Source organism: Peromyscus leucopus, chromosome 5 (assembly GCF_004664715.2).
Source record: "Peromyscus leucopus breed LL Stock chromosome 5, UCI_PerLeu_2.1, whole genome shotgun sequence".
Taxonomy (NCBI): Eukaryota; Metazoa; Chordata; class Mammalia; order Rodentia; family Cricetidae; genus Peromyscus; species Peromyscus leucopus.
The window spans coordinates 97,659,552-97,683,539 of record NC_051067.1 but is presented as its reverse complement, the minus strand read 5'-3'; the positions used below and the strand labels follow the sequence as shown (position 1 = coordinate 97,683,539).

Below are 23,988 nucleotides of genomic sequence, written 5' to 3'. Positions count from 1 at the left end.
TCCCACCTTTCAAACTGGCACACTAGCATCTGCCTCTGACATACCGGATGATTAACAGGACGCAGAGCGCTGAGCGCCTTGTTCTGCGCATCCTCACACACTGCAAGCTTCGCAGGTTCATAGACGGTAATTGGCGGCGTCCTTGCAGGTTTCCATGACCTCCACGGAGGCGTCCTCGTTCTGCCCCGGACCGCCAGGGGCCGCTGTGACAAGACTCGTTCCCGCCGCTCTAGCCACGCCCAGGGAAGTCAGTGTCCTCACCTTTTAGCAGCCCGCGCCTCGGTTCCTGCAGACGCTTCCCGAGCGCCCGGCTCTGCCTCTGCCCACTGCCGCCTTGCCACCCACCATGGCCCTGCTGCACTCTAGCCGCGTCCTCTCCGGGGTGGCTGCCGCCTTTCACCCAGGCCTTGCAGCCGCAGCCTCTGCCAGAGCCAGGTGAGCCGAGGGATACTGAGATGGAGCGGGACCACGGGCCTGCCCCTGCCCAGCTGAGCTGCGGACGCCGCGAGACCTGCACCCGGCCCCGCGTGCTAGCACAGGCATGCACCCTCACTCTCCCGTGTTCCTAAGGGGTCCCTGCCCCGGATAGGAGGGCTGATGGCCCGCGCCTTGCGGTGACCCCTCAGGACCCCTCATCCCACCCTCCCTCCCCTGCATCACTGGACAGCGAGCCAGCGCAGTTCCCGGGGATGGGAATTGTGGCTCTCCGGTCCACCCGGATCCCCATTCTAGCGAGTGATGGGGGTCCAAGATGCTGACTCTGCGCGCGGTGGGGTGCGGGGCAAGGGGTGAGCACGTGGGCGGCGGCGCCGGGCCAGCATCTCGCCGATTGGCCATGGTGCCGGAGCAGCGTGTCACCGATTGGCTGTGGCGCTGGGGGGCGCGCATGCCCTTGACCAGCTGCCCTCTGGGGCAGCTGGCCCACCTGTCGGGGTCCAGAGGGTAATATCTGACCGTGCTGCGTGGAAGCTGATGGCTGTGAGTGTATCCGAGGGAAATGTGGCCGTATGGAGCGAGGTTCTCCGGGTGCCAAGACTCCGCGTTTCTTCCTGCATCTGTGACCTTGGCGTAGTGCATCCTTCCCTCCGTGTCAGACATATTTGGCTTTTGGATGGGAAGGAGCCGAGATGGAGTATAATGCACTTTCTTTGTTTTAAGCCCTTGGGAGATTCCGCTGACTGGGAGCCATTAATCTTTCTCTCCATCTCAGTCGGCTCTTTCGTCCCTTAAATATTTCGTAACCCAGTTTCTCCAAGCCAGGCACTGGACCAGTTGCTGGAGATGCAGCTGTGAGCAAGACAGAGAGGAGTGACTTCACTTAAAAGGAAAAAAAAAAAAGACCAGCGTGTCATCTTGAACTGAGATGTGCTGAGAGAAAGTTGAGGGCCTAAATGGAGCTAGTAACTCCGAATTCTTCCCTGAGCCAAGAGAAACGTTTCACCCAAGAAAGCAGATTTGAGGCACTCTCCTTGAGTACTGCAGAAACTTACCTGGAGCACGTACTAACTAGGAGCAATGCCTACTTAACCTTTTATACTTGCCTTGGCCTTTCCTTTGAACGTGTTCAGGTAGTCTTCAAGCCAGCAGAACAGTCTGTCCTGTCCAGAGCCCATTTTTGGTTCATTGCCAATGTGTGCCCTTTTAAGCCTAGCCCCCTGGTGAGAAAAATTAAAGAAGTTATTTATGCTGCAAACTTGGAGAACAAAAAGGAGTGCTTCCGTGGACAGGAGAAAACCTTCTTTCCCATCATCTTAACCTTAAAATAGTCCTTGTCTTATGTATATAACTGAAAGGCCTGAGCTTTATTTAAACTGCTTGGGGAGGTTCCCTTTGGGTATGACTGTGTAGTGATTCTTTTGGTGGATGTCCCTTGTCTGTCTTTTCCCAGGTAAAATTTAAGGTACCAGAAAGCAGAGACCTTGGCAACTTTGTTCAGAGTTGTATCTAAGCACTTACAGCAGTGTCTGGTTTTTGTTTGTCTGTGTTTGTTGTTACCAATGGAGTTACTATGTAGCCCTGGCTAGCCTGAAACTTACTAGTACACCAGGCTGGCCAGGGCTACATAGTAACTCCATTGGTATGATCTTGCCTGTACCTTCCCAGTGTTACTCCACTCAGCTTCCTTCTCCCATGCCCCAGTGGGGATAGAACCAGAGCCTCTGCATACTAGGCAAGCACTCCGCCACTGAGACATATGCCTGGCCTATGGAATGCCTTTCACTTTGAACATTTTTATTCCAAGCCTTCATTTTTAAACAAATGCAGCATTTTCATGTTTTGCATTTTTGGATCAAAATCTTCACATACAGGGAACCATAGTGCTGCAAAATACGTACCAAAACCAAAAATGTTAGGGGGCTGAGACAGGGGAAGTACCCTGAATTCAAGACCATTCTCCTGGGCTACACAAAGTGAGTTCCAGGCCAACCTGCGCTATAGTGTGAGACTGTAAATAAATATGGCTAAGGGGAAGCTTTTCAAAGCTGTTTAAGCCTTGGGAAACACAACGCATTTGAGCTGGACATGCTTATCTGAATACTTTGTACCTAGCATCTTTTGGTTGGGTGGTCACTGTTGCTCAATGTTTGTCCCTGCACTTCTGTCCAAAGGGCATTGGTAGGAATCGCTCTGTAGGCCATAGGTTATCAGTTTACCCCCGGAGCACTCTTGTTTTTGTCTAATGCCATTACTTTACAAATAGGAGAGTTCTCTCATGTCTGTAATCTTCAGTTTTAAGGCATGGGATAATGAGGGACATAGAGAACCTGGAACTTAATCACTCATAGCTAATCAAAGGATTACTGCTCCTATGCTTAGAATGTCTAAAATTCAGTGTTTTGAAATTGTTTGGAGATTCTTTTTAAGAGGTATGCAAGAATAGTCAATGGCTGAGACTTCTAGAGAAAAGAAATGTATATGCTACATATTTTATGTAAGTGTTCATACTATTAAACAACAATATGTCTGTCCTTGTGGTTAGGGGCAACTCTGCCATTGTTTAAGGGCCTTTTTTAAAAATGAAAGTTGCTCTCTGGACATTTGAACGCCCTTGACATTCAAAGTATTCATTTCACTCAGCAGTTAATGACAGTGATGTCGATAGGCAGGTGGCTGCATGGCTTCTGTCTGAACTGGAGAAGAGAAACAACCAAAACCTATTTGCGTTGTTTCAAAGTTTGTATTTCTTCCTCACAGCTTACAGCAACAGTTAAAAGAGGAAAGGAACTAAGTTTTTTATTCCTGGCCTAGAGCTAAGGATGGGAAAAGATGATCATGTCACTTGAGAGTGTAAAATAATAGTAACAATAATTTTAAAACCAGAAAGACGTGCATTTGGCCATAAGTTCCTATGGCTGTATACTATTTGGATTCACTACGTATTGGTCTTGCAGGGCTCTGTACCAGCGGCTGAACGGTGACAAATGACAGTGTAGTAGTGACTAGAAACTAATGCCAGTTAGCATCAGGTCCTCACTCTGCCCGGCTCTTCTGGGTGTTTTCATTCTTCTACCAACCCTGTGAGGTAGATATGGTTGCACCCATTTAGCAGATGAGACGTGGAGTCACTCACTTCTCTTGCCTGGACTCGGTTCTTAAGTGGTAAGCTGTTTGAGTCTGGCGGTTTACCCAGGGCAGGCTGCTACAAGAGACTCTTGGAAGAAGTAAAAACCCTGGGAAATCCCACACCAGAAAACTCAGCTCTTAAGAACAGTTACCAGCCCACCGAGCCCAGCCATGGAGGCCGAGGTCCTCCTGTTGGGAGGCTTACCCGGCCTTGCCGAGCCTGCCAACCGGCTTTACTCATGGAGAATGAGGCAGGCTGAGTACTAACGAGCTGCAGGTTCTGTGGGATGTTGCTGAGAAGGAAATCCTAGTGAATGATTCACTGTGGCCCAAAGAAGCATTTGACCGGGACTTAGAGTGATTACAGAAAGAACTTGAGCACTTCCCGAGCCACTTGGGGTCTGCCTTCCTAACTTCCTTTTCTACCCGGCTCCCACCCCCTCCACCTTACTCTTCAGCCTGTGTGGCCTGCACTTTTCCTCCGGCCCCTCTCACCCTTAGCACTCAGCTCATAGGTCCCTTTCCTCCCGGAAGCCCCCTTAACCCTGTACTTTCCTTCAGGGGGGTTGGTCAATTCTATCTGGGTTCTCCCCAAAACATACAGAGCTCCCTGGACCTAAATCGTCACTGAATCACAGCCAGGCTGCCCTGTTGGTGCCTCCCTGATGGTCACCCCACAGCTAATCTGGTGGGAAGGGATTAATGTTTTACTCTTTACAGTCCCAGCTCCTAGCACATTAGCACACAGCAAGTTTTTAATCATCAATTTAGGACACCTTAAAGCAGTGGTTCTTAACCTGTGGGTCAAGACCCCTCTGGGGGTTGCATATCAGATATTTGTATTACGATTCATAACAGTAGCAAAATTATAGTTACGAAGTAGCAACAAAATAATTTTGTGGGTGGGGGTCACCACAACATGAGCAACTGTATTAAAAGGGTCTCAGCATTAGGAAGTTGAGAACCACTGCTTTAAAGATTTTGTTTATATAGCCAGGCCTGGTGGCTCACACCTTTAATCCCAGCACTCAGAGGCAAGTGGATCTCTGAGTTTGAGGCCAGCCTGGTCTACAGAGTGAGTTCCAGGTCAGTCAACATAGTAAGACACTGTCTTAAACACACATGTGCATACATGCTCACGTACACACACCCACACACAGTCACTACACCAGGGGAACTGGCCCATCCAGACTGAAAAAACTTGATACATGATAGCACATCGTAGCTTCTTTTCAGAGTTAGAAACCAGGGACCACAGCTTGGCTTCTCCCGCATTCTCTTGGATACTTGCCTTCCATCCTGGGCCTGGCAGGATGGCTCTTGCCCAGAAGAGTGTTAGGAAGGAGAAAGGCTGCTCTGACGACAGCAAGGTGACAACATGAGGCCACATCATCAACACTGACAAGTGCACTCTCACCCCTGGGACCCTTGGAGATGTGGACCTTGCCACAGAGGAGACAGGGATTCCAGAAACACACATACATTCTGAGCTCTGAAAGCTGTCTGCCGGGGGCATAAGGAATGTCCCGTACCGTATCTCTGTGGTTCTTCTGAAGATGCAGTGAAGGTTTACCTCTCCAGTTAACTAGGCCCACATTACTACTTTCAAAAACGTAAAGATAGCCGGGCGGTGGTGGCGCACGCCTTTAATCCCAGCACTCAGGAGACAGAACCAAGCGAATCTATGAGTTTGAGGCCAGCCTGGGCTACCAAGTGAGTCCCAGGAAAGGCGTAAAGCTACACAGAGAAACCCTGTCTCCATAAACAAACAAAAAAAAAAACGTAAAGATAGTCATTGGAGATGAAAACTTTGCTGTCATAGGAGGTTATAAAACCAAAAAGATGGAAGGAAAGAGATTGAAACAAGATTCACCATCCAAGTTTGTCCTCATACATCCTTTCATATTTGAAACACACAGATATTATCAGGTGCTGGAGTTATAAACATGCACACCTGGCAGGTCGAAACTTTTCATAGCAATATTCGGTGTTATTTATGGTAATGTACATAGGTTTCTTTCTTTCATCCTTTCTTTCTTGGTTTTTGGAGACAGGGTTTCTTTATGTAGCTTTGACTGTCCTGGAACTCCCTCTGTAGACCAGGCTGGCCTCAAACTCGCAGAGATCCACCTGCCTCTGCCTCTGCTAGGATTAAAGGTGTGGGTTACCACCTTGGGCTGTACATGGTTTCTATGATTCCTGTTTTCAGATGATTAATAGCTTACAGATTTCTCAGTTTTAGTTTCCAATGCAGTAAACAATAATAGTTCCAGCCCACATAAACAGGAGCTTTTTGAGGAGCTTCAGCTAGCCAATCAACTGGCCTACACCACCCACTGCAAGCTCAGGAACTGGGTTTATAGCCAGACACAGTAATCCCAGCAGTCGGAATAGTGGGGAAGTAGGTCTCACAGTTCCGGGCCACCCTGGGCTACATGGTGAGAGGGACAGAAGAGAGCACGTAGCCCACAGTACCAGGTGGACTGACTCTTCCAGCCAAAGGCTGAAGCTGCATCTGCACTATGATTCCAGCCAGGTAAGGGTCTCAGGCCCCCTGCAGACTCCCAGGCCTCTGTGTCCCCGTGTGAGGAGAGGGCTAAGACCAGCTGACTCTGGGGCTGCCATCTGCATGAGGCTGCCATTGTCTTGTGATTTTGTGTAGCTAAATCTCAGGTGAGGGAGAAAAATTCACAGAAGTTCTTTGGATTCCTCAAAGTTTTAAGAGTAAAAGGAATCTGGAAGGTAAGAAGTTCAGGACAGACTGAACTTTTTTCTCCCTTGTGAAACAAAACCAGTTGTATATCTTGTGGCGCAATATGGTCTCGACCACTTGTTAATCATCTTTTAACTTCTGTTTCCAGGGATGTGAGTCCCCACACCAGGCATCTTAAACAAGAACGCTCTTGACAGAGTTCAGCACACATGCCCTTTATCCCCTGTTAAAGTGGTGGCAGAAAGCATGCCTATACCATGACCACAGCTCTGCTCTCCCTAGAGCATGTCAAAAGAGGCAGAAGTATATAAACTTTAAAATATATTTAGAAATCATTGTCTGCCTGGGTCACAGAAATATCCATGTAGCCACCACGTAACCAATCCATTAACACATTGAGCATGTAGAAGTTATTAGAAATGGTCTTCAATGACATATAATGAAATATATTTGTTGTTCTTAAAACCTGATCGTGTGAAAACCTCAAAAGGGGCCCGTGCCATGCTTCTTTTGGGCTACCAGCCAGCTCCCAAATCATGACACAGAGACTTATTATTCGTTTTGAATGCTCAGCCTTTGCTTAGCTCTTTTAACTTAGGGGGCTTTACCTTCCTTTCCTTCCGTGTATCTTACTTTCACAGCTTCTCATGTCTGCAGGCTGGTCCCGGGCATCTCCTCCTCGTCTGCTCTCGTTCTTCCTTCTCTCTTAAGCCTAGATTTCTCCTCCTATTTAGTCTTTCTGCCTAGCAGCCCCGCCTATCCTTTCTCTGCCCAGCTATTGGCCGTTCAGTGTTTTATTAGGCCAATCAGGTGCCTTAGGCAGGCAAGGTGAAACAAATGTAACACATCTTTACTTAATTAAACAAATGCAGCATAAACAAAAGTAACACACCCTTACACAGTTAAAGTACTGTTCTCCAGCATAAACAAATGTAACACACCTTCGCCTAGTTAAAGCAGCATTCTACAACAGGGGCCACTGGCATGTACTTGGCTAGAACTCACCAAAAGCATCCAAGTCATCAAAGACAAGGGACGGCATGCTCACAGCCAAGAGAAGCCGGAGGAGATGGAGAAGGAAGTGTGATGTGGTGTCCTGGAGAAAGTAGTGAAGAGGAACAAGCAAAAACTAAACTAGGAAAATAGGCCGGGTGTCCTGGGGCTCCGGACCTGTGTATGCCATAGTAACTCCTGGTGCTAGCAGTCAGGGCCAGGGCGCATACGAAATAGGACCTCTTCGACTCCTCTAAGTCTAAACATATAAAAAATAAAATCTAGACTAGGGTACGGCTCAGCAGTGGAACCCTTCCCTAGCAAATAATTCAAAAATAAAATACATTAATGAAATTAGGAATAAATAATTACTATTGAAATTAAAGTTTTCCCAAATAATAATTCATCCCATTTCATATAAATTTGATTTTTCCTAATTTTCATTACTGTTTTTCTTTTAATTTCTTGAGAATCTCATGCATGGGTACACTGAATTTCTCTCTCTCCAACCTTCCCTCTTCCCACGTCCCCACCCCACTGTTTTTCTTAAATGAACTTAGAAAAATTTTAGGAATTTGAGTTTCTGTAACTAAGTCTTTGGTAGGTAACAGTAATTTCATTTTTATTCAAGACAGCTATGCCTTTCACTTGTGTTAAGTATTTATCTAATACAGCCTTTGTTTTTCCTAAACTTAACACTGGTTGAGGATGAAACAAGCTGAAAAACAAATTGTAAAGTAGTCCACTCAGAGTATAGAGATGTGGTTTCTCATTTGCCCGGAAATGTACGAATTGATTGCTCTAAGTACTGAGAAGTCTAACAAAAGCCTTTTATTTGAGGATTTTGTAATCGAGTCCATCAGTACCGTCGAGAGGTGGAAAACATGTCAGTTAGGTCCTTAGTCTTTCCACATTATTGACACATAGTGAGGTTTGTTTTTCTCTTTTGTAAGCTGCAGAAATCCTAGTATAAGCTCCAGATTGACAGAAGCCCCTGAACTGAATGTTTTAAACAAACCAAGGGGCTAGGTGATGGTTCATTCTGTGTGTGTGTGTGTGTGTGTGTGTGTGTGTGTGTGTGTGTGTGTGTGTGTGTGTGTGTACACGCTCGCATGCACATGAGAGATTGTCAACTCTTACCTAATAAACAGTAAACTTCTGCCAATCTTTCTGTAGAACTCTGTAGAATACTTAACACCTAAAACCAACCCAGTCATTGATTGTGGCCACTAGCCTATTGGCCACATGTGAACTAAATAAAACCAAAAGAGGCTGTATAAGAAAGCTGAAGGGGATGAAGAGGTTAAGAGCACTGACTGCTCTTCCAGAGGTCCTGAGTTCAATTCCCAGCAACCACACGGTGGCTCACAACCATCTGTAATGAGATCTGGCGCCCTTTTCTGGCCTGCAGTCATACATGCTGTATACATAATAAATAAATAAATCTTTTTTAAAAAAAGAAAGCTGAGAAGTAGGTACTGAATGTTGCATCCTGTGATTTACTAGGAAACAAGGGAAGGTGAGGGGCACTGCCCTAGCAGTGGAGTTGCCCGGCTCAGGTGACCAGTGGGTATTGGTGGGCACCAGTGGGCATCGGTGGATGACTGGTGAAGAGGCTGAGGAAGTGGTTCCGTGGGAGAGGTCCTTGCCAGGCAGGCACGAGGATCTGAGTGCAGATTGCCAACGCCTATGTAAAAGCTGGACACAGTGGTAGATGTGTGTAACCGTGGGATGTGTGCAGAGACAGGTAGAACCTGGGGGTCACTGGCCAGCCAGTCGAGCCAAAATGGCGAGCTCCAGCTCTGGTAAGAAACCTTGTCTCCAAAATAAGGAGGAGTCGGGCTGAAGAGACAGTCCAGGGTTAAGAGGACATGCTTTGCAATTATTAGGAGAGGAATTCTGATCCCAGCACTGGCCCAGCTGGCCGTCCTGCACACGCCTGTAACCCTAGTTCTCGGGAGGGTGCAGACTGAAGGATTGTTGGAGCTTGCTGACTTCAGGCCTAATGAAGAAAGCATAAGCCACTTAGCTGTGGGTATAAGAGTAAATATTTAGAACCCAGGTAAAAAGTGTACTGATGGGTGGTGGTGGCGCATGCCTTTAATCCCAGCACTCGGGAGGCAGAGCCAGGTGGATCTCTGTGAGTTCGAGGCCAACCTGGTCTACAGAGCAAGATCCAGGAAAGGCACAAAGCTACAAAGAGAAACCCTGTCTCGGGGGGGGGGGGGGGGTACTGAAATGGAAAGTGACAGTAGTAAGTTCTCCTCTAGGGTCCTTGATCTTACACGGCACAGATAGTAGGCTGGACTTAGAGTACCAGGCACGAATTCCCTCCTGTGGAGTGGACCTCCAGTCCAACTGGACCGCTGTTGATTGCCTCCAGGATACAGTGCCAGGATTGCGTCCATGGAGCTACCTTGCCATGGTGATCATTGTTGTGGTGTGTAGGTTTTACAGCTGGGTAGGGCCACTGTAGGACTGCTCCTCTCCCTTGGCAGCTTGCCTAGCATTTTAGGATGCTATGAGAGCTAGTCCACAGGAGGAGGCTTCCAGATCAGTCCCAGCCCGATTTCTCCAAGCCATATGCCTGACATGTCGTATTTCCAGCAATAGGGCCTTCCCTTCAATTTCTGGGAAGCAATCAAGGACGACAGCAATAGCCATATTATTTTGAGAGACTCCCTTGACCAACAGCCTGAAGGAAGGTTTCCCATGCCTGGCACTGGGACTTTTGTTGGCTAGTCTAATGCTCTTTGGGAACATTGTCGCCCAAGTGGCATAGATTCATACTGTGTGTCTGTCTGTGTATGTGTACGTAAAATATTCAAACATTCTTAATGTTACTTATCCCTCTTCCCTCCACTTCCCAGTTAAATCCCCATTTTCCCCATTTCCCCCTTCATGGCACCTGTGTCCCGTCCCTCTCTCTAGAGTATCTGTTCTCCTTCTCCCACATGGTCCCTTTTGTCTTCCCTGGTTTATGTGGAGACTCCAGGTTACATACTTACATCTAAAGATTCTGAGCTAGGAGTCACAGATGAGAGAATAGGCCACATTTGTCTCTCTGGGTCTGGGTTACCCCACTTGCAATATTTTCCTTAGTTCCGCCCATTTACCTGCAAATTTCATGATTTCGTTATTCGTTAATCTGCTGAAGGAAATTTTTCTTTTAAACCTGTGTGTACACCCTATCCTATCCAAAATAACCTGGGTGCTCCCTTTCTGCACCTTGTCTTACCTGTGTTGAAGATACTGATCTCTGGTCTCTAAAGGCTTTTATGCTATTGGATGACTGGTCCCTGTTTCTGTAGCCTCTGTGTAACACGTGCCAAAATGGATCTTTGGCAGATTGGAGACATATCTGGCCATAGGAATCTAGCTCATGTGGCTGACATAAAATATTTCTCATTTCAGCTCCTGGTGGGCCCATGTAGAAATGGGACCCCCAGATCCCATCCTGGGAGTTACCGAAGCCTTCAAGAGAGATACCAACAGCAAAAAGATGAACCTGGGAGTTGGTGCCTACCGAGATGATAATGGAAAGCCTTACGTGCTCCCCAGTGTCCGGAAGGTGAGCTTGGCACCTGTCCTGTTTGCATAGGGTGTGGAACCTGAAGGGAGCCCAAAGGAACGAAGGGGGTGCTGAACCAGGACTCGGGAGCCCCAGGTTCTGGTCCAGCACTGGCTTTGTCAGTCACCTGGGTTTTCTAGGCTGTGACCTTTCTTAGCTGTGAGCGTGGATCACAGCCACATGGTCTTCTCCAAGATCAAAAGTTGGGCCTGGTGCCTAATCCTAAGAGGATAGAAGAGGGCTAGATTTTTAACATCGTCTCTTAACAAGAGGAACAGCCACCTGTGGATGAGGCTGCCGTTGTTATTTTCCATTCCTCTCATTTTGATTGCTGGGGTGAAATCCATGTGTAGAGGCATGTGCTGTCCACCCTTCCTGCTGAACTACATGATAACTTCTTTCATCCTCTACTTTTGTTACATTTTTATTAGTAATATTTCTATTGGTTTTAAAGTTATTCAGGGCTGAAGATACTATATGTGAGTGGTAGTGTTTCCTGACATGCAAAAGGTTCTGTGTTTGATGCTCAACATCACAAGAAAAATCCTAAAATTGTATTCAGTGACTGATAAGGTATTGTTGCAGGCTGCACCACAATCAAACACTGTTGTCCATTATCTCTTCCACACTTCACCACAACCCTATGACTTGGGAAGCGTGAATATTTTGCCCACAGCAACACAGATAGTGAAAGTTCTTGGACTAGCATATATCCAAAATGCATTCCTTTTATACATTCAATTTGATTTTGTCATCTCACATATACCTAACATGTTGCTTGTAAGTTTTATCCTTATGCATTTCAAGAGAGCCCTGTTATGTTAAGTGGTAACTAGGAAAGTCTATACCTTAGTTAGGGTTTCTATTTCTGTGAAGAGATACCATGACAACAGCAACTCTTATGAAGGAAAACATTTAGTTGGAGCTGGCTTACAGTTTCAGAGGTTAGGTCCATTACCATCATGGCAGGAAACATGACCATGTGCGGCAGACATGGTGCTGGAGAAGGAGCTGAGAGGTCTACCTCTTGATCCCCAGGCAACAGGAAGTTATCCATGTCACTGGGCATAGCTTGGACATAGGAGACCTCAAAGCCCACCCCCACAGTGACACACTTCCTCCAAAGGCACAGCTACTCCAACAAAACCACACCTCCTAATAGTGCCACTCCTTATGAGTGTATGGAGGCCAATTACATTCAAACTGCCATAATACCTTTCCATGTAAAAACCTCTCTTCCAGCCAGGATAATGACGCACACATACTTGTTCCGGGCATAGTGGCACACATCTTTAATCCCAGCCCTCAGGAGTCAAAGGCAAGCAAATCTCTGAGTTCAAGGCCAGCCTGTTCCATGTAGCAAGTTCCAGGACACCCAGGGCTACGTAGACAAACCCTGTCTCAAAACAAAATAGGTTCCAAGCCAACCTGCGTGTCTTAGCTATTTTTCTGGTACTGTTAACAAAACACCCTGACCAAGGCAAACCATAAAAGAAAGTGTTTGATTGAGCTATGGTTTCAGTCCATGACAGCAGAGCAGGGTCATGGTGGGAAAACACCTGAGAGCTCACACCTTGATCTGCAAGTAATGGGGGGGGGGCACACAGGGCATGGCAGGAGTCTTTTGAAACCTCAAAGCCTGCCTCTAGTGACACACCTCCTCATCCTTCCAAACAGTTCCACCAACTGGGACCAGGTATTCAAGCGTATGAATGCCTATAGGGCATTCTCTTCCAAACCACCACCCTGGTCCATATAAGGAAACCTTATCTATAATAGTAGAATTTTATTTCTCAAGAAATTTATATATATATATATATCATACAAATATATACAAAGATTTGATGTACAAAATATCAAATATTTCACTTTATCCTTCTTTCTTTCTTTTCTTTCTCTTTTTTTTTTTTTTTTTTGGTTTTTTGAGACAGGGTTTCTCTGTGTAGCTTTGTGCCTTTCCTGGAACTCACGTTGTAGCCCAGGCTGGCCTCGAACTCAGAGATCCGCCTGTCTCTGTCTCCCGAGTGCTAGGATTAAAGGCGTGCACCACCACTGCCCAGCTTATTCTTCTTCTTAAACAGTAACTTCAAGTGAATTAGAAGGTCTGCCAGCCGAGCAGAAAGATCACCAAGGCCTAGAAGTTCATAGCCCGCCCAAACAGAAATATCTCAGAGTGGAAGAGGGATGTGGATGGATTTGCTTCAGACATTTACCTCATAAAACATTGATTGTCATCACAGTAGGTGGAAGGAGGGAGAAGAAGCTAAAACATATTTTCTCTTCTCTAGGCAGAGGCCCAGATTGCTGCAAAAAATTTGGACAAAGAATACCTGCCCATCGGGGGGCTGGCGGACTTCTGTAAGGCTTCTGCAGAACTGGCCTTGGGTGAGAACAGTGAAGTGCTGAAAAGTGGCCGGGTAAGCCAGGCGGGCCTGAGCTTCACGGGGCTCTGTGTTCATACTTAGCGGTTGTAACTCAGTGTCTATGTGTGTAATGCCTGAGGTGGCCACACTTACTGATAACTACTCTCTAGAGAGGAAGTTTAACTCTATCGGTTATCTTGAAAATTTGACAGAATTTGGCTGATAGCTTTGGCCCAGTTTGCTGTTGGTGCTGATGAGCTTCATCTGTTTATATTGAATAGAAATTAGGAATGCCTCCCTGTGCCTAGTTTTAGGCCTATAATTAGTCCCCATAATCATGTGTTAAGCTTCCAGCTGGGACAGAAGAAGCAACAGGGAACCAGCCATGGGTAGACTGTGGGGGCAGGGAAGGGGACAGGTGTGGCTGTCCCTACTGCCCTGTCACAGCCCAGGTGGGCACAGACAAAGAGAAGAAGATCCCAAAAGACACACATGCAGACTGGCCTACTTTCTTTTGTAAGAAAAAGGAAGATGTATCTTAATGGATACACTCCCTTATTTAATTTCTGCCTAAGATGTAAAAACATAGAGGCTAGTGTGAATTAATAGCTCAGTGGTGGAATGCTGGCCTGACATGTGCAGAAGCCCTGGGTTCAACCCCAGCACCACAGAAAAATAAAAACAAAGTTAATTATACCAACACTATCCCAGTAGACTTGGTGACTACCTAATTGTTTAAAGAACCTTGGTCAGAGGGTTGTTGGATTTTACATATTTCTAAAATGATGTTTGAATGTGGTGACTTCGTCTTTGTATTTTTTGTATGTGCATAACTCACTCCTTTTGCATATTGAGGAGGGATTTTTATATCCCCAAATTTTCCATGTGACATGGGTGGTTCTAACAGAGCCATCCAGAATTCACCTCTAGGGGCCAGCAAGATGGCTTTGCAGGTAAAGTGCTTGCCTCACAGGCCTGGTGACTGGGTTCAGCCTCCAGAACCCACATAACGGCTGGAGGAAAGAGCCAGCTCCAGAGAGGTCTTCTGTCCTGTATATCCACGCCAGTGCATGTTCCCATCCCCCATACACACACAGTGCAGGTCACTAAGTGGAGCTGGAGAGATGGTCAGTGGTTTAGAGCACTTGTTGCTCTTCTAGAGGGCCTGGGTTTGATTCCCAGCACCCGTGTGGCAGCTCACAAGCCTGTGTAACCCCAGATCCTAAGTTGCCGGGGATCTGACCCCTCCTCCTGACCTCCTGGGGCACCAGGCATGAGCATGGTGCCCATATAAACATGCAGACAAGTCATTCCTGTATAGGGAGTAAATAAGTATCCCTGTAAAAATAATCAAGTCAGTAGATGAAAGAATTAAGCTCTAGAGTGCAGAGGGTAGCGTAACTGACCCTCTGTCTCCCTGCAGTTTGTCACTGTGCAGACCATTTCCGGGACGGGAGCCTTAAGAATCGGAGCCAGCTTCCTGGTGAGTGGAACTCCTTCAAGAAAGGACGTTAAGTTAAAGGTTAACAGGACTCCTAGCCTATGTGTGGTTACTCATCCACATCAGCCTTCCTCTTTCCACAGAACTGGCAGGTTTTCTGTTCTCTGGTGGAAAAAAAGAAAGTGCTGTGGAGAAATTATAAGGAATCAAGTACTAATGAGTCAGCGTATTGAGCATATGGTTGTGGGGTCCGGGGAGTGTTTGGGTTTGGTTTTGGTTTTTTTCGAAACAGGGTCTTACTATGCATCTCTAGCTGTCCTGGAACTCACTATGTAGACCAGGCTGGCTATGAACTCAAAGGGATCCTCCTGCCTCCTGAGTTTTGGGATTGAAAATGAGCCACTGTGCCCAGCACAGCATGTAGCGTTAGTAGGGAGCGTGTTTTAACTTACTCAGCCCCTGTCTTAGTTAAGGTTTCTGTTGCCGCATCAGAAACACCATGACTAAAAAGCAAGTTGGGGAGGAAAGGGTTTATTCGGCTTACACTTCCATATTGCTGTTCATTTTCAAAGGCAGTCGGGGACAAGAACTCAAACAGGGCAGGAGCTGATGCAGAGGCCGTGGAGGAGTGCTGCTTACTGGCTTGCTTCCCGTGGTTTGCTCAGTCTCTGGAACCACCCACAATAGGTTGGGTCCACAGCCATCAATCACTAATTAAGAAAATGCCTTACAGCTGGGTTTTACAGGGGCCGCCTCTCAATTAGGTCCCCTCCTTTCAGATAACTCTAGCTTACGTGTCAAGCTGACGTTAGGACTAGCCAGCACAGTCCCTATAAAGGGAATTCGGTCAGTGAGGCCTGCAGAGGTGTTCACCTCACAGCCAGATTAGCTGTCGGAGCCAGGAGCCCCACCCAGGCCATCTTGCTACTCTCGGTAGGAAAAAACTTTCTCTCAGGAAAACCCTGGTGTTTTGCCCTCTTTCTTCATTTCCTTTCATCCCATCTTTCAGCAAAGATTTTTTAAGTTCAGCCGAGATGTCTTTCTGCCCAAACCATCCTGGGGAAACCACACGCCCATCTTCAGGGATGCCGGCATGCAGCTACAAGGCTATCGATACTATGACCCCAAGACTTGTGGGTTTGACTTCACAGGAGCCATGGAAGACATTTCAGTAAGTGTGCCTTTCCAGACTGGCATCTCCCGGCTGCTCTCATCATCTGACTTAGAGGGGACCGCCTGACTCCCAGGTCTCAGGTTCTCTGTCACTTCTCAGCTAACAGTGACCCGTAGCATGCCGGCTATTTCCTTTAAAGCTGCACAGCAAAATCTCCATTGTTTCCCCTTAGAAAATCCCAGAGCAGAGCGTTGTCCTCCTGCACGCCTGCGCGCACAACCCCACAGGCGTGGACCCGCGTCCGGAGCAGTGGAAGGAGATCGCGGCGGTGGTGAAGGTGAGCGGGATGAAATGTCGGTAACTCATTGCTTAGCCCTGAGCCTGCCCCACACCCACACAGGGATAAGCTGCCAGGAAGGGGTTCCTCCTTTGCAAACTTAGTGGTTCCGTAATAGACGGTATGTGAACAGTTTGAAAATAATTTTCATCCTTCAGCCCAGATGTAGTAATAAAACTGTCAAAAACTTACCTTTGGCACAACAGCCGTTCTGGTCCAAGAGGCCTGCTGGTGGCACCTCCGTTTGTCCTGGTCAGTGGCTGCTTGCCCATCCTTTTAAGCACGTCTTCATGTCTCCTCCTTTTCTTGCTACTTTGCTCAGCATTGACTTCTCTTTCAGAAAAGCAGGCTGTGACAGAAGACACTAGTCAGAAGTCCTAGAGAGAAAAACATCCCTGTCATCCTCTGCCCCCATTCTTAGCAGGTCTATCAAATCTCAGCTTCCAATGGAGTAAGACACAGAAGGAGCCTGCGGAGAGCGCTTTCATAGGGTCATCTGTGAGCCCGGGTGTAGGATAGTGCTTCATCAGACAGTCCTGCTAGTCCTGCCCCAAAATAACATCCCAGACTACCGCAGGCCTTAGAAATGCCTCCTGCGCTGGATATTAAGGTTCTCTTTTGTCAGTGTTTGTTGAGGAACCAGAGCACCAAAGTATTTTATATAATAATAATACTTTGAAGTATGTTGATAAATTAACTCTGAAATTCAGACATCTTCCCTTCCGCCATGTGTGGAGAAAGTGTTGACTGTGTTGGGGTGAAACAGATGTGATCCATGACAGCACATGTAATCACAGGGCATCTGCAGGTGCCTGTCTCAAACTCTGGTCTTGTTCCTTCCCAGAAAAAGAATCTGTTTGCATTCTTTGATATGGCCTACCAAGGCTTTGCCAGTGGTGACGGCAATAAGGATGCCTGGGCTGTGCGCTACTTCATCGAGCAGGGCATTAATGTTTGCGTCTGCCAGTCATATGCCAAGAACATGGGCCTATATGGTAAGTTAGAGGACCCAGGTGTATTTTGATGAGCTCAAAGCAGAGCCTGGGGAGACTACCCCAAAGCAGAAAATTTAAAGGGACAAGGTGTAGTCCCTGAATGGGGAGGTGTGTGTGTGTGTGTGTGTGTGTGTGTGTGTGTGTGTGTGTGTGTGTGTGTGTGTGTGTGCATATTTGTGTGTTGGTTATATGTAGTCTTCCTAAGACAGAAAAAGTACTGTAGATTTTCTTAGCCATTCCTGTAGCAAAAAAAGAAGAAAGAACAACTGATTCTTTCTATATGCAAAGTAACTGATACAGGAGCCAAGAGGATAAATACATTAAAAAGACATCCTGGGGGGGCTGGAGAGATGGCTCAGTGGTTAAGAGCACTGGATGCTCTTCCAGAGTTCAGTTCCCAGCACCCACATGGTGGTTCACATAAGACCTGATGCCCTTTTGTGGATTGCAGGGACACATGCAGGCAGAACACTGTATACATAATAAATAAATAAACTTTAAAAAAAAAAAAAAAAGGCATCCTGGACCAGCAGTGTGGCTCAGTAGGTAAAGGTGCTTGCCACCAAGCCTGATGACTGGAGCTCAACCCACATGACTGAAGAAGAGAACTGACTCCCACAGATTGCCCTCTGACCTTCACATGTGCACAGTCGTGCACCGCTCCAACCCCTGAAATAGTGAAAAACAATGATAATGTCAGGCATGCAGGCATGGCGGCACACACCTTTAATCCCAGCACTTAGGAGGCAAAGGCAGGAGGACACCCGTGAGTTTGAGGCCAGCCTGGTCTACAGAGCCAGTTCCAGGACAGCGAGGACTACACACAGAAACCTTGTCTCACACACACACACACACACACACACACACACACACACACACACACACACCAAAAAAAAAAATCTTTTTTTTCTCTTTTTTTTTCATTTTTATTTATTATTTATTTTTCTATTATCAGCTTGATACAGTATAAATCCCCCCCCAATGTCGTTTATTGAAGGAGGGAGGAGGTCTTAAATACAGGCTTACAGCACAGTGGGAGAACCCTGGAGGGCAGAAGTTCTCTACTGATGTTTTACAATCTTTATAAATTTATTTATTATAACTTATAATAAGGAACTAGCTGGGCAGCAGTGGCACACACCCTTAATCCCAGCACTTGGGGAGGCGGAGGCAGGCAGATCTCTGTGAGTTCAAGGCCAACCTGGTCTACAGAGCAAGATCCAGGACAAGCACCAAAACTACACGGAGAAACCCTGTCTCGAAAATCCAAAAAAAAAAAAAGGAACTATTAGGCCAGATTTGTTAGCTCATACCTGTAATTCCATCACTCTGGAGGCTGAGACAGGAGAATCGCCTGTCTCCAAACCAGGAGTACAAAGTGATACTCTGTCTCAAACATACATTACTGTTGTGATTCTTCTGACAGAACAGACACCATGTAGCAAATTTTATCACTGCTTGTTGCTAGAGGACGGTATCCACTGTCTTTTCAGGTGAGCGTGTGGGAGCCTTCACTGTGATCTGCAAAGACGCCGATGAAGCCAAAAGGGTGGAGTCGCAGCTGAAGATCCTGATCCGTCCCATGTATTCCAACCCACCTCTCAATGGCGCCAGGATCGCAGCGACCATCCTGACCTCCCCAGACTTGAGAAAGCAATGGTAATGATTCCTTGCTGTTCCATGCCGTACCTTACAGTTCCACGTGTGGAAGATGAAGAGGAGGAGGTGTGCATTTTGTTGACATAACTAAGCTTGGTATTTCCCCATAAATTCAGAAATGGCAGCCTCTTTTATTCTATAATCTCTGCATTTAGTAAAACCTGCCTCCCCTTAAAACTGAGTTCAGTTGAAGTACCTGGCATAGGAAACTTCCTCCAGAAGATACTTCTGTTGGTGGTGCTGGAGGTCAGACCCAGGGTGTCGTGCCTGTGGACAAGCACTCCACTGTGCTATATCCCTGGCCCTGTGCTTTTTTCTCACTGGCTAACACTGAATCAGTGTTTCTTCATACTTCGGGTTTTTATTATCTATACTCAACCTCAGTACCCATTCTCTAATGTTAATCTTTTAAAAATAATTTTTAAAAGATTTACTTTCTTTGGACTGGAAGCATGGCTTAGCAGTTAAGAGCAGTTAACTGCTCTTACGGAGGACCTAGGTTCAATTCCCAGCACCCATGTAGTAATTCAAAACCATTCATAACTCCAGTCCCAAGAAAGACCAGCCTTGGCTACAAAGTGAATTTGAGGCTATCCTGGACTACATGCAGCCCCACCTCAAAAGCATAAAACAAAGAAAGTAGTGTTCAGGGAGCTGGAGAAGATGACCTGTCAGGAAGCACTGGTTGATGGGAGAAGTCAGAACTTGATTCTCTGTTGAGAGGGACAGCAGAGTTTTGCTAAGTGAGCAGTGCATGTAGGGTACACAGGTCACATGCTAAGTCCCTGGAGGACCCAGGTCTTAAGAGTGAATAAAATTGGGTGGCTCTTACTGCCAAAAATTAAAAAATCTGATCCCATTCAAAAGCCAGGAGCAACTCCACTCTGACCAGGACCAACCTGTGGTGTGGTAAAGCCGGGTCTGACCTGTGGTGTGGTGAAGACAGGTCTGACCTGTGGTATGGTGTGAAAACAGGTCTGACCTGTGGTATGGTGGAGCTGGAGCTGACCTGTGGTGTGGTGGAGCCAGGGCTGACCTGTGGTGTGGTGTGAAGACAGGTCTGACCTGTGGTGTGGTGTGAAAACAGGTCTGACCTGTGGTATGGTGGAGCTGGAGCTGACCTGTGGTGTGGTGGAGCCAGGGCTGACCTGTGGTGTGGTGTGAAGACAGGTCTGACCTGTGGTGTGGTGTGAAAACAGGTCTGACCTGTGGTGTGTGAAGACAGGGCTGACCTGTGGTGTGGTGAAGCCAGATGCCAGCTGCTTCCTTGTGCTTTTTTATTTATTTCCCTTCAAGATAAAGTTTCACACTGAGCCTAGGCTGGTCTCAAACACAGTAACCCACCTGCCTCCACCTCCTGGGTGCTGGGATTGAAGGCATTCATCACCATTCCCAGCTCAGTGGCTCAAATAAAAATACTATTTAGTTAGGCAGTGGTGGTACACACCTTTAATCCCAGCACTTGGGAGGCAGAGACAGGCGGATCTCTGTGAGTTCAAGGACAGCCAAGGCCACATGCAGAGAAACCCTGTCTCGAAAAACAAACAAAAATTATTTAGCCTTTAGTTGGCAGTTGTAGGCTCTGACGTAGCCATGCGTGATGTCATGGAGAGATTGTCCATGAAAGTGAACATAACACCAGAGAGGTGACGTTATTATGGTCCAGTTGGTAAAAGCCAACCAAAGAAGTCCCCTGCAGGGCCATGGGAATGGCCTTTAGCTGGCAGCTCTGAGAAGAGGGAAGACTTGGGGATCAAGCAAGCGGGGCTGTGTGTCTGCACACAGGACTGTCTTCTCCAGTCCCCAGTGCGAATAGCTTCTCTTCTCCATGGCCCTCCGTTAGCCAGCACTGTTCTGTTTTATACCGTGCTGCCTTGTGCCACCATTGGCTTTTTACAAGTTTGGCCTTTAACCTCCATTGTAACCTTTTAAGGGCTGTGACCACATCTCAGTCCTCAGCACCCACTGTATGGCATAGACCGTGTAGACTTAGTTTGTTGTCTTTATTACGAAAACAAGAATGTTTGTTCCAAGTTTAAAATAGTGTCATGTTAGCCAGGCTGTAGTGGTGCACGCCTTTAATCCCAGCACTCGGGAGGCAGATCTCTGTGAGTTCAAGGCCAGCCTGGTCTACAGAGCGAGTTTCACAACAGGCTTCAAAGCTACAGAGAAACCCTGTCTCAAAAAAAAAAAAAAAAAAAGCATTGGCTTCTGTGCCAGAGGACCTGGGTTCAATTCGTAGCATCTAAAGGTGGTTCACAACCCCAACCCCCTGTAACTCTTTTTTTTTTTTTTTTTTTTTGGTTTTTCGAGACAGGGTTTCTTTGTGTGGCCCTGCACCTTTCCTAGAACTCACTTGGTAGCCCAGGCTGGCCTCGAACTCAGAGATCCACCTGGCTCTGCCTCCCGAGTGCTGGGATTAAAGGCGTGCGCCGCCGCCGCCGCCCGGCTCCCCCTGTAACTCTTACTCCAGCAGCACCACCACCACCACCACCACTGCCCGGCTCCCCCTGTAACTCTTGCTCCAGGAGATGCAACACTCTCTTCTGGCCTCCAGTGGCACCAAGCACACATGTGATATGTATACTGCAAGCAAAATACCCTTACACTTAATTTTTCTAAAGTTGCCAAGCAAAGTGCTTACAATAAGAAACACTTAAAATGTTTGTCCACCAGCCACTGACTGTGTGACCCAGTTAAGGACTAGGGATTAAGGCATTCAGAAGATGAACTCAAGTGAGACGGAATGCTTGGCCAGAGCAAGACAAGACGCCTGTCTGTTCCCTAACAGGTTGCAAGAAGTGAAAGGCATGGCCGACCGCATCATTAGCATGAGGACCCAGTTGGTCTCCAACCTGAAGAAAGAGGGCTCGTCCCACAACTGGCAGCACATCACCGACCAGATCGGCATGTTTTGTTTCACTGGCCTGAAGCCTGAGCAGGTGAGTGGGCTGTTTCTCACAGCCAACCCGGAGACAGTAGACCTGTCCATTAAAGGCAAGTCAGAATCTGTCAGTGGTCACCTACGAAATCATTTCCTTAGTTAGAGTCCATTAGGTACAGGTGTCACGTGGTGGTCCTGGGTTTGGTGATGCCACTGTGTTGTTGTGAGATGGGGGCTCATTAGTGTCGCCCAGGCTGGTCACTCAGGCTCCAGCATCCCCACCTCACCCCGTGCCTGGGACTGCAGTCCTTGTCACTGAAGTACATACCTGGGGGGGGGGGGAGTTGTTTGTTGTTTTTCTAGTTTGTTGTTGGGGTGGAGGGGTCTTTTGTGGGGGTTGTGTTTCGGTTTTTGTGGTGCTAGGGATCAAACCCAGGGCTTTGCATGTGGTATGTGATAGCTGGTTTGCGTGTGTTTATGCTGACTGCTGGTTCATCAAAAGGGAAAGGGAAATAGCTATCATAACTGAATCCTAAGTCTGCTTAGTTTGGGGTTTCATTCTTACCTGTCTATGCCTTGGGAATCACAGTCCTGCTTTAACATACCTGTTTTTCTTGTCTGTATGAATGCACGCCCCATGGCATGCGTGTAGGTCAGAAGGCAGCCTTCAGGAGTCAGTCCTCTCCTTCTGCCACCTAAGTTCTGGGGATGAGCTCGGTCCTCAGGCTCATTCGCGAGCACCTTACCCGCTCAGCCGTCTCACAGGCCCCATCGTTCTACTCTAAAATAGCCTTTTATTCTTCTTTCACTCCGTCTAAACACACCAAATTCTGTTCCAAGTGAGAAAGTTAAGGTTTTGTTATTTTTTTTTTAACAAGTTGACTATTGTGTGCCCTGTCGGGGCTGGAAAAATTTCCCCACCGGAAGTTGTCAGTCTCTCTTCCCTCTACAGGTGGAGCGGCTGACCAAGGAGTTCTCAGTCTACATGACGAAGGATGGCCGCATCTCCGTGGCAGGGGTCACCTCTGGCAACGTGGGCTACCTTGCCCATGCCATTCACCAGGTCACCAAGTAACGACCAGGGTGCAAAGGAACAGAGACCACCTTTCCTTCAGCCTTGGCTCGCGTGAGAGTCACGTGCAGGATGGGGGTGGGTGGGGGGTGGTGAGTAGATCATGTTTTCAACCACAGTGCATAAGGAATGTGTTCCTCGGAGAAGAGGTAGGGCAGAGGCTTCCACGGCTGGTGTCTGCAGCTTCGTCGGCTCTAAAACCAAACTCCCTCATCCTTTTGTCTCCAACTTTTCTGAAAGAGTTTACACATGCAAGAACATCGCAGCACCAAAAACCTGTCAGCCAGGGCTTTGCTGAAGCATCAGGTGCCAGGGGCTTCCCCGGGAACCCACCTGAGACGGCCATATTAGAGGTGGTGAGAGGAAAACCCCTAGTTCCTGACGTTAGCGGATGTCCGTGTGTGTGTGCGCGCTGTCCCAGTGTGAGTGACTGTGTCAGCAGACCCCATTACCGAAATCATGCTTTACCAAAACCACCAGGTCTGTCGCCCGGTCGGCGAGGACGGTAAATGTTGTCTCGTCAGCCCGTCTCTTGTCATTGCGCTTCTCTGGTGTCCCGTCCCGTTCTGCTTGACTGACCATTAACCTCATCCTGTCAGGGTTTCTGTAAGAATGGAGAACAGAGTTTGTTTTTTTTTCCTGCTCATGCCAGCCCTCCTTTCTCAGCAAAGGACAGCGGAGAGTGGGACTCTGCACTTTTTCAGCCCCCGTCAATGATTGGCTCCTACTGGACGGGGCCTCTGCCCAGCTGGACCTCTTCCTGCACCCTGGCTGCACAGCCTGTCTCCTCACATGAGTCAGACAGTGCAGGGTAGGATCAGGAGATATTCTGGGGTTTGTGTGCTGCCAGCCCGGCTCAGACTCCACCCTTGGGAAAGCTAACCACCATCTGCTCGAATCCTGTAGACTGGCTGCCGCCTGGTTTCTCTGTTACAATAAAGTTACTAGACCCAGCCACTGTCTACTCTCCTACTTAATGGGAGGAAGGGGGAGGAGTGGATGTACATTCTAAAGTCTGGAGTCATGTCCAGCTGACGTAAGCCAAAAGATGGATCAGCTTTCCAGTTCCAACTAGAAATGCATCTAGCTCTTCATCCTGCCTTTCAGCTGGTCTGGTCCAAAGGTGCAGGTGGGTGTAATTCCTCAGACCTCAGGAGATCAGAGTGTAACAAAGGAAAAAATACTGACATTCCTCACAAAACTGGAAAAAAATTAACCAAATTTACATTGAAGCACTAAAGACCACAGATATCAAATCCTTAGCAAAAAACAACTACCAGCT

At 47.4% G+C, this 23,988-nt stretch overlaps 1 protein-coding gene across 1 annotated transcript; it reads left to right on the top strand.

The window, feature by feature from the left end:
- The first annotated feature begins 244 nt into the window (after nt 1-244).
- On the top strand, nt 245-23,660 carry Got2 (glutamic-oxaloacetic transaminase 2). Its single transcript, XM_028888642.2, has 10 exons — nt 245-435; nt 10,685-10,841; nt 13,130-13,258; nt 14,628-14,687; nt 15,655-15,816; nt 15,992-16,096; nt 16,941-17,091; nt 18,585-18,750; nt 21,542-21,692; nt 22,587-23,660. Exons 1-10 carry the CDS (start codon nt 347-349, stop codon nt 22,707-22,709), a joined length of 1,293 nt encoding a protein of 430 aa, XP_028744475.1. The 5' UTR covers nt 245-346; the 3' UTR covers nt 22,710-23,660.
- Nucleotides 23,661-23,988: the final 328 nt, after the last annotated feature.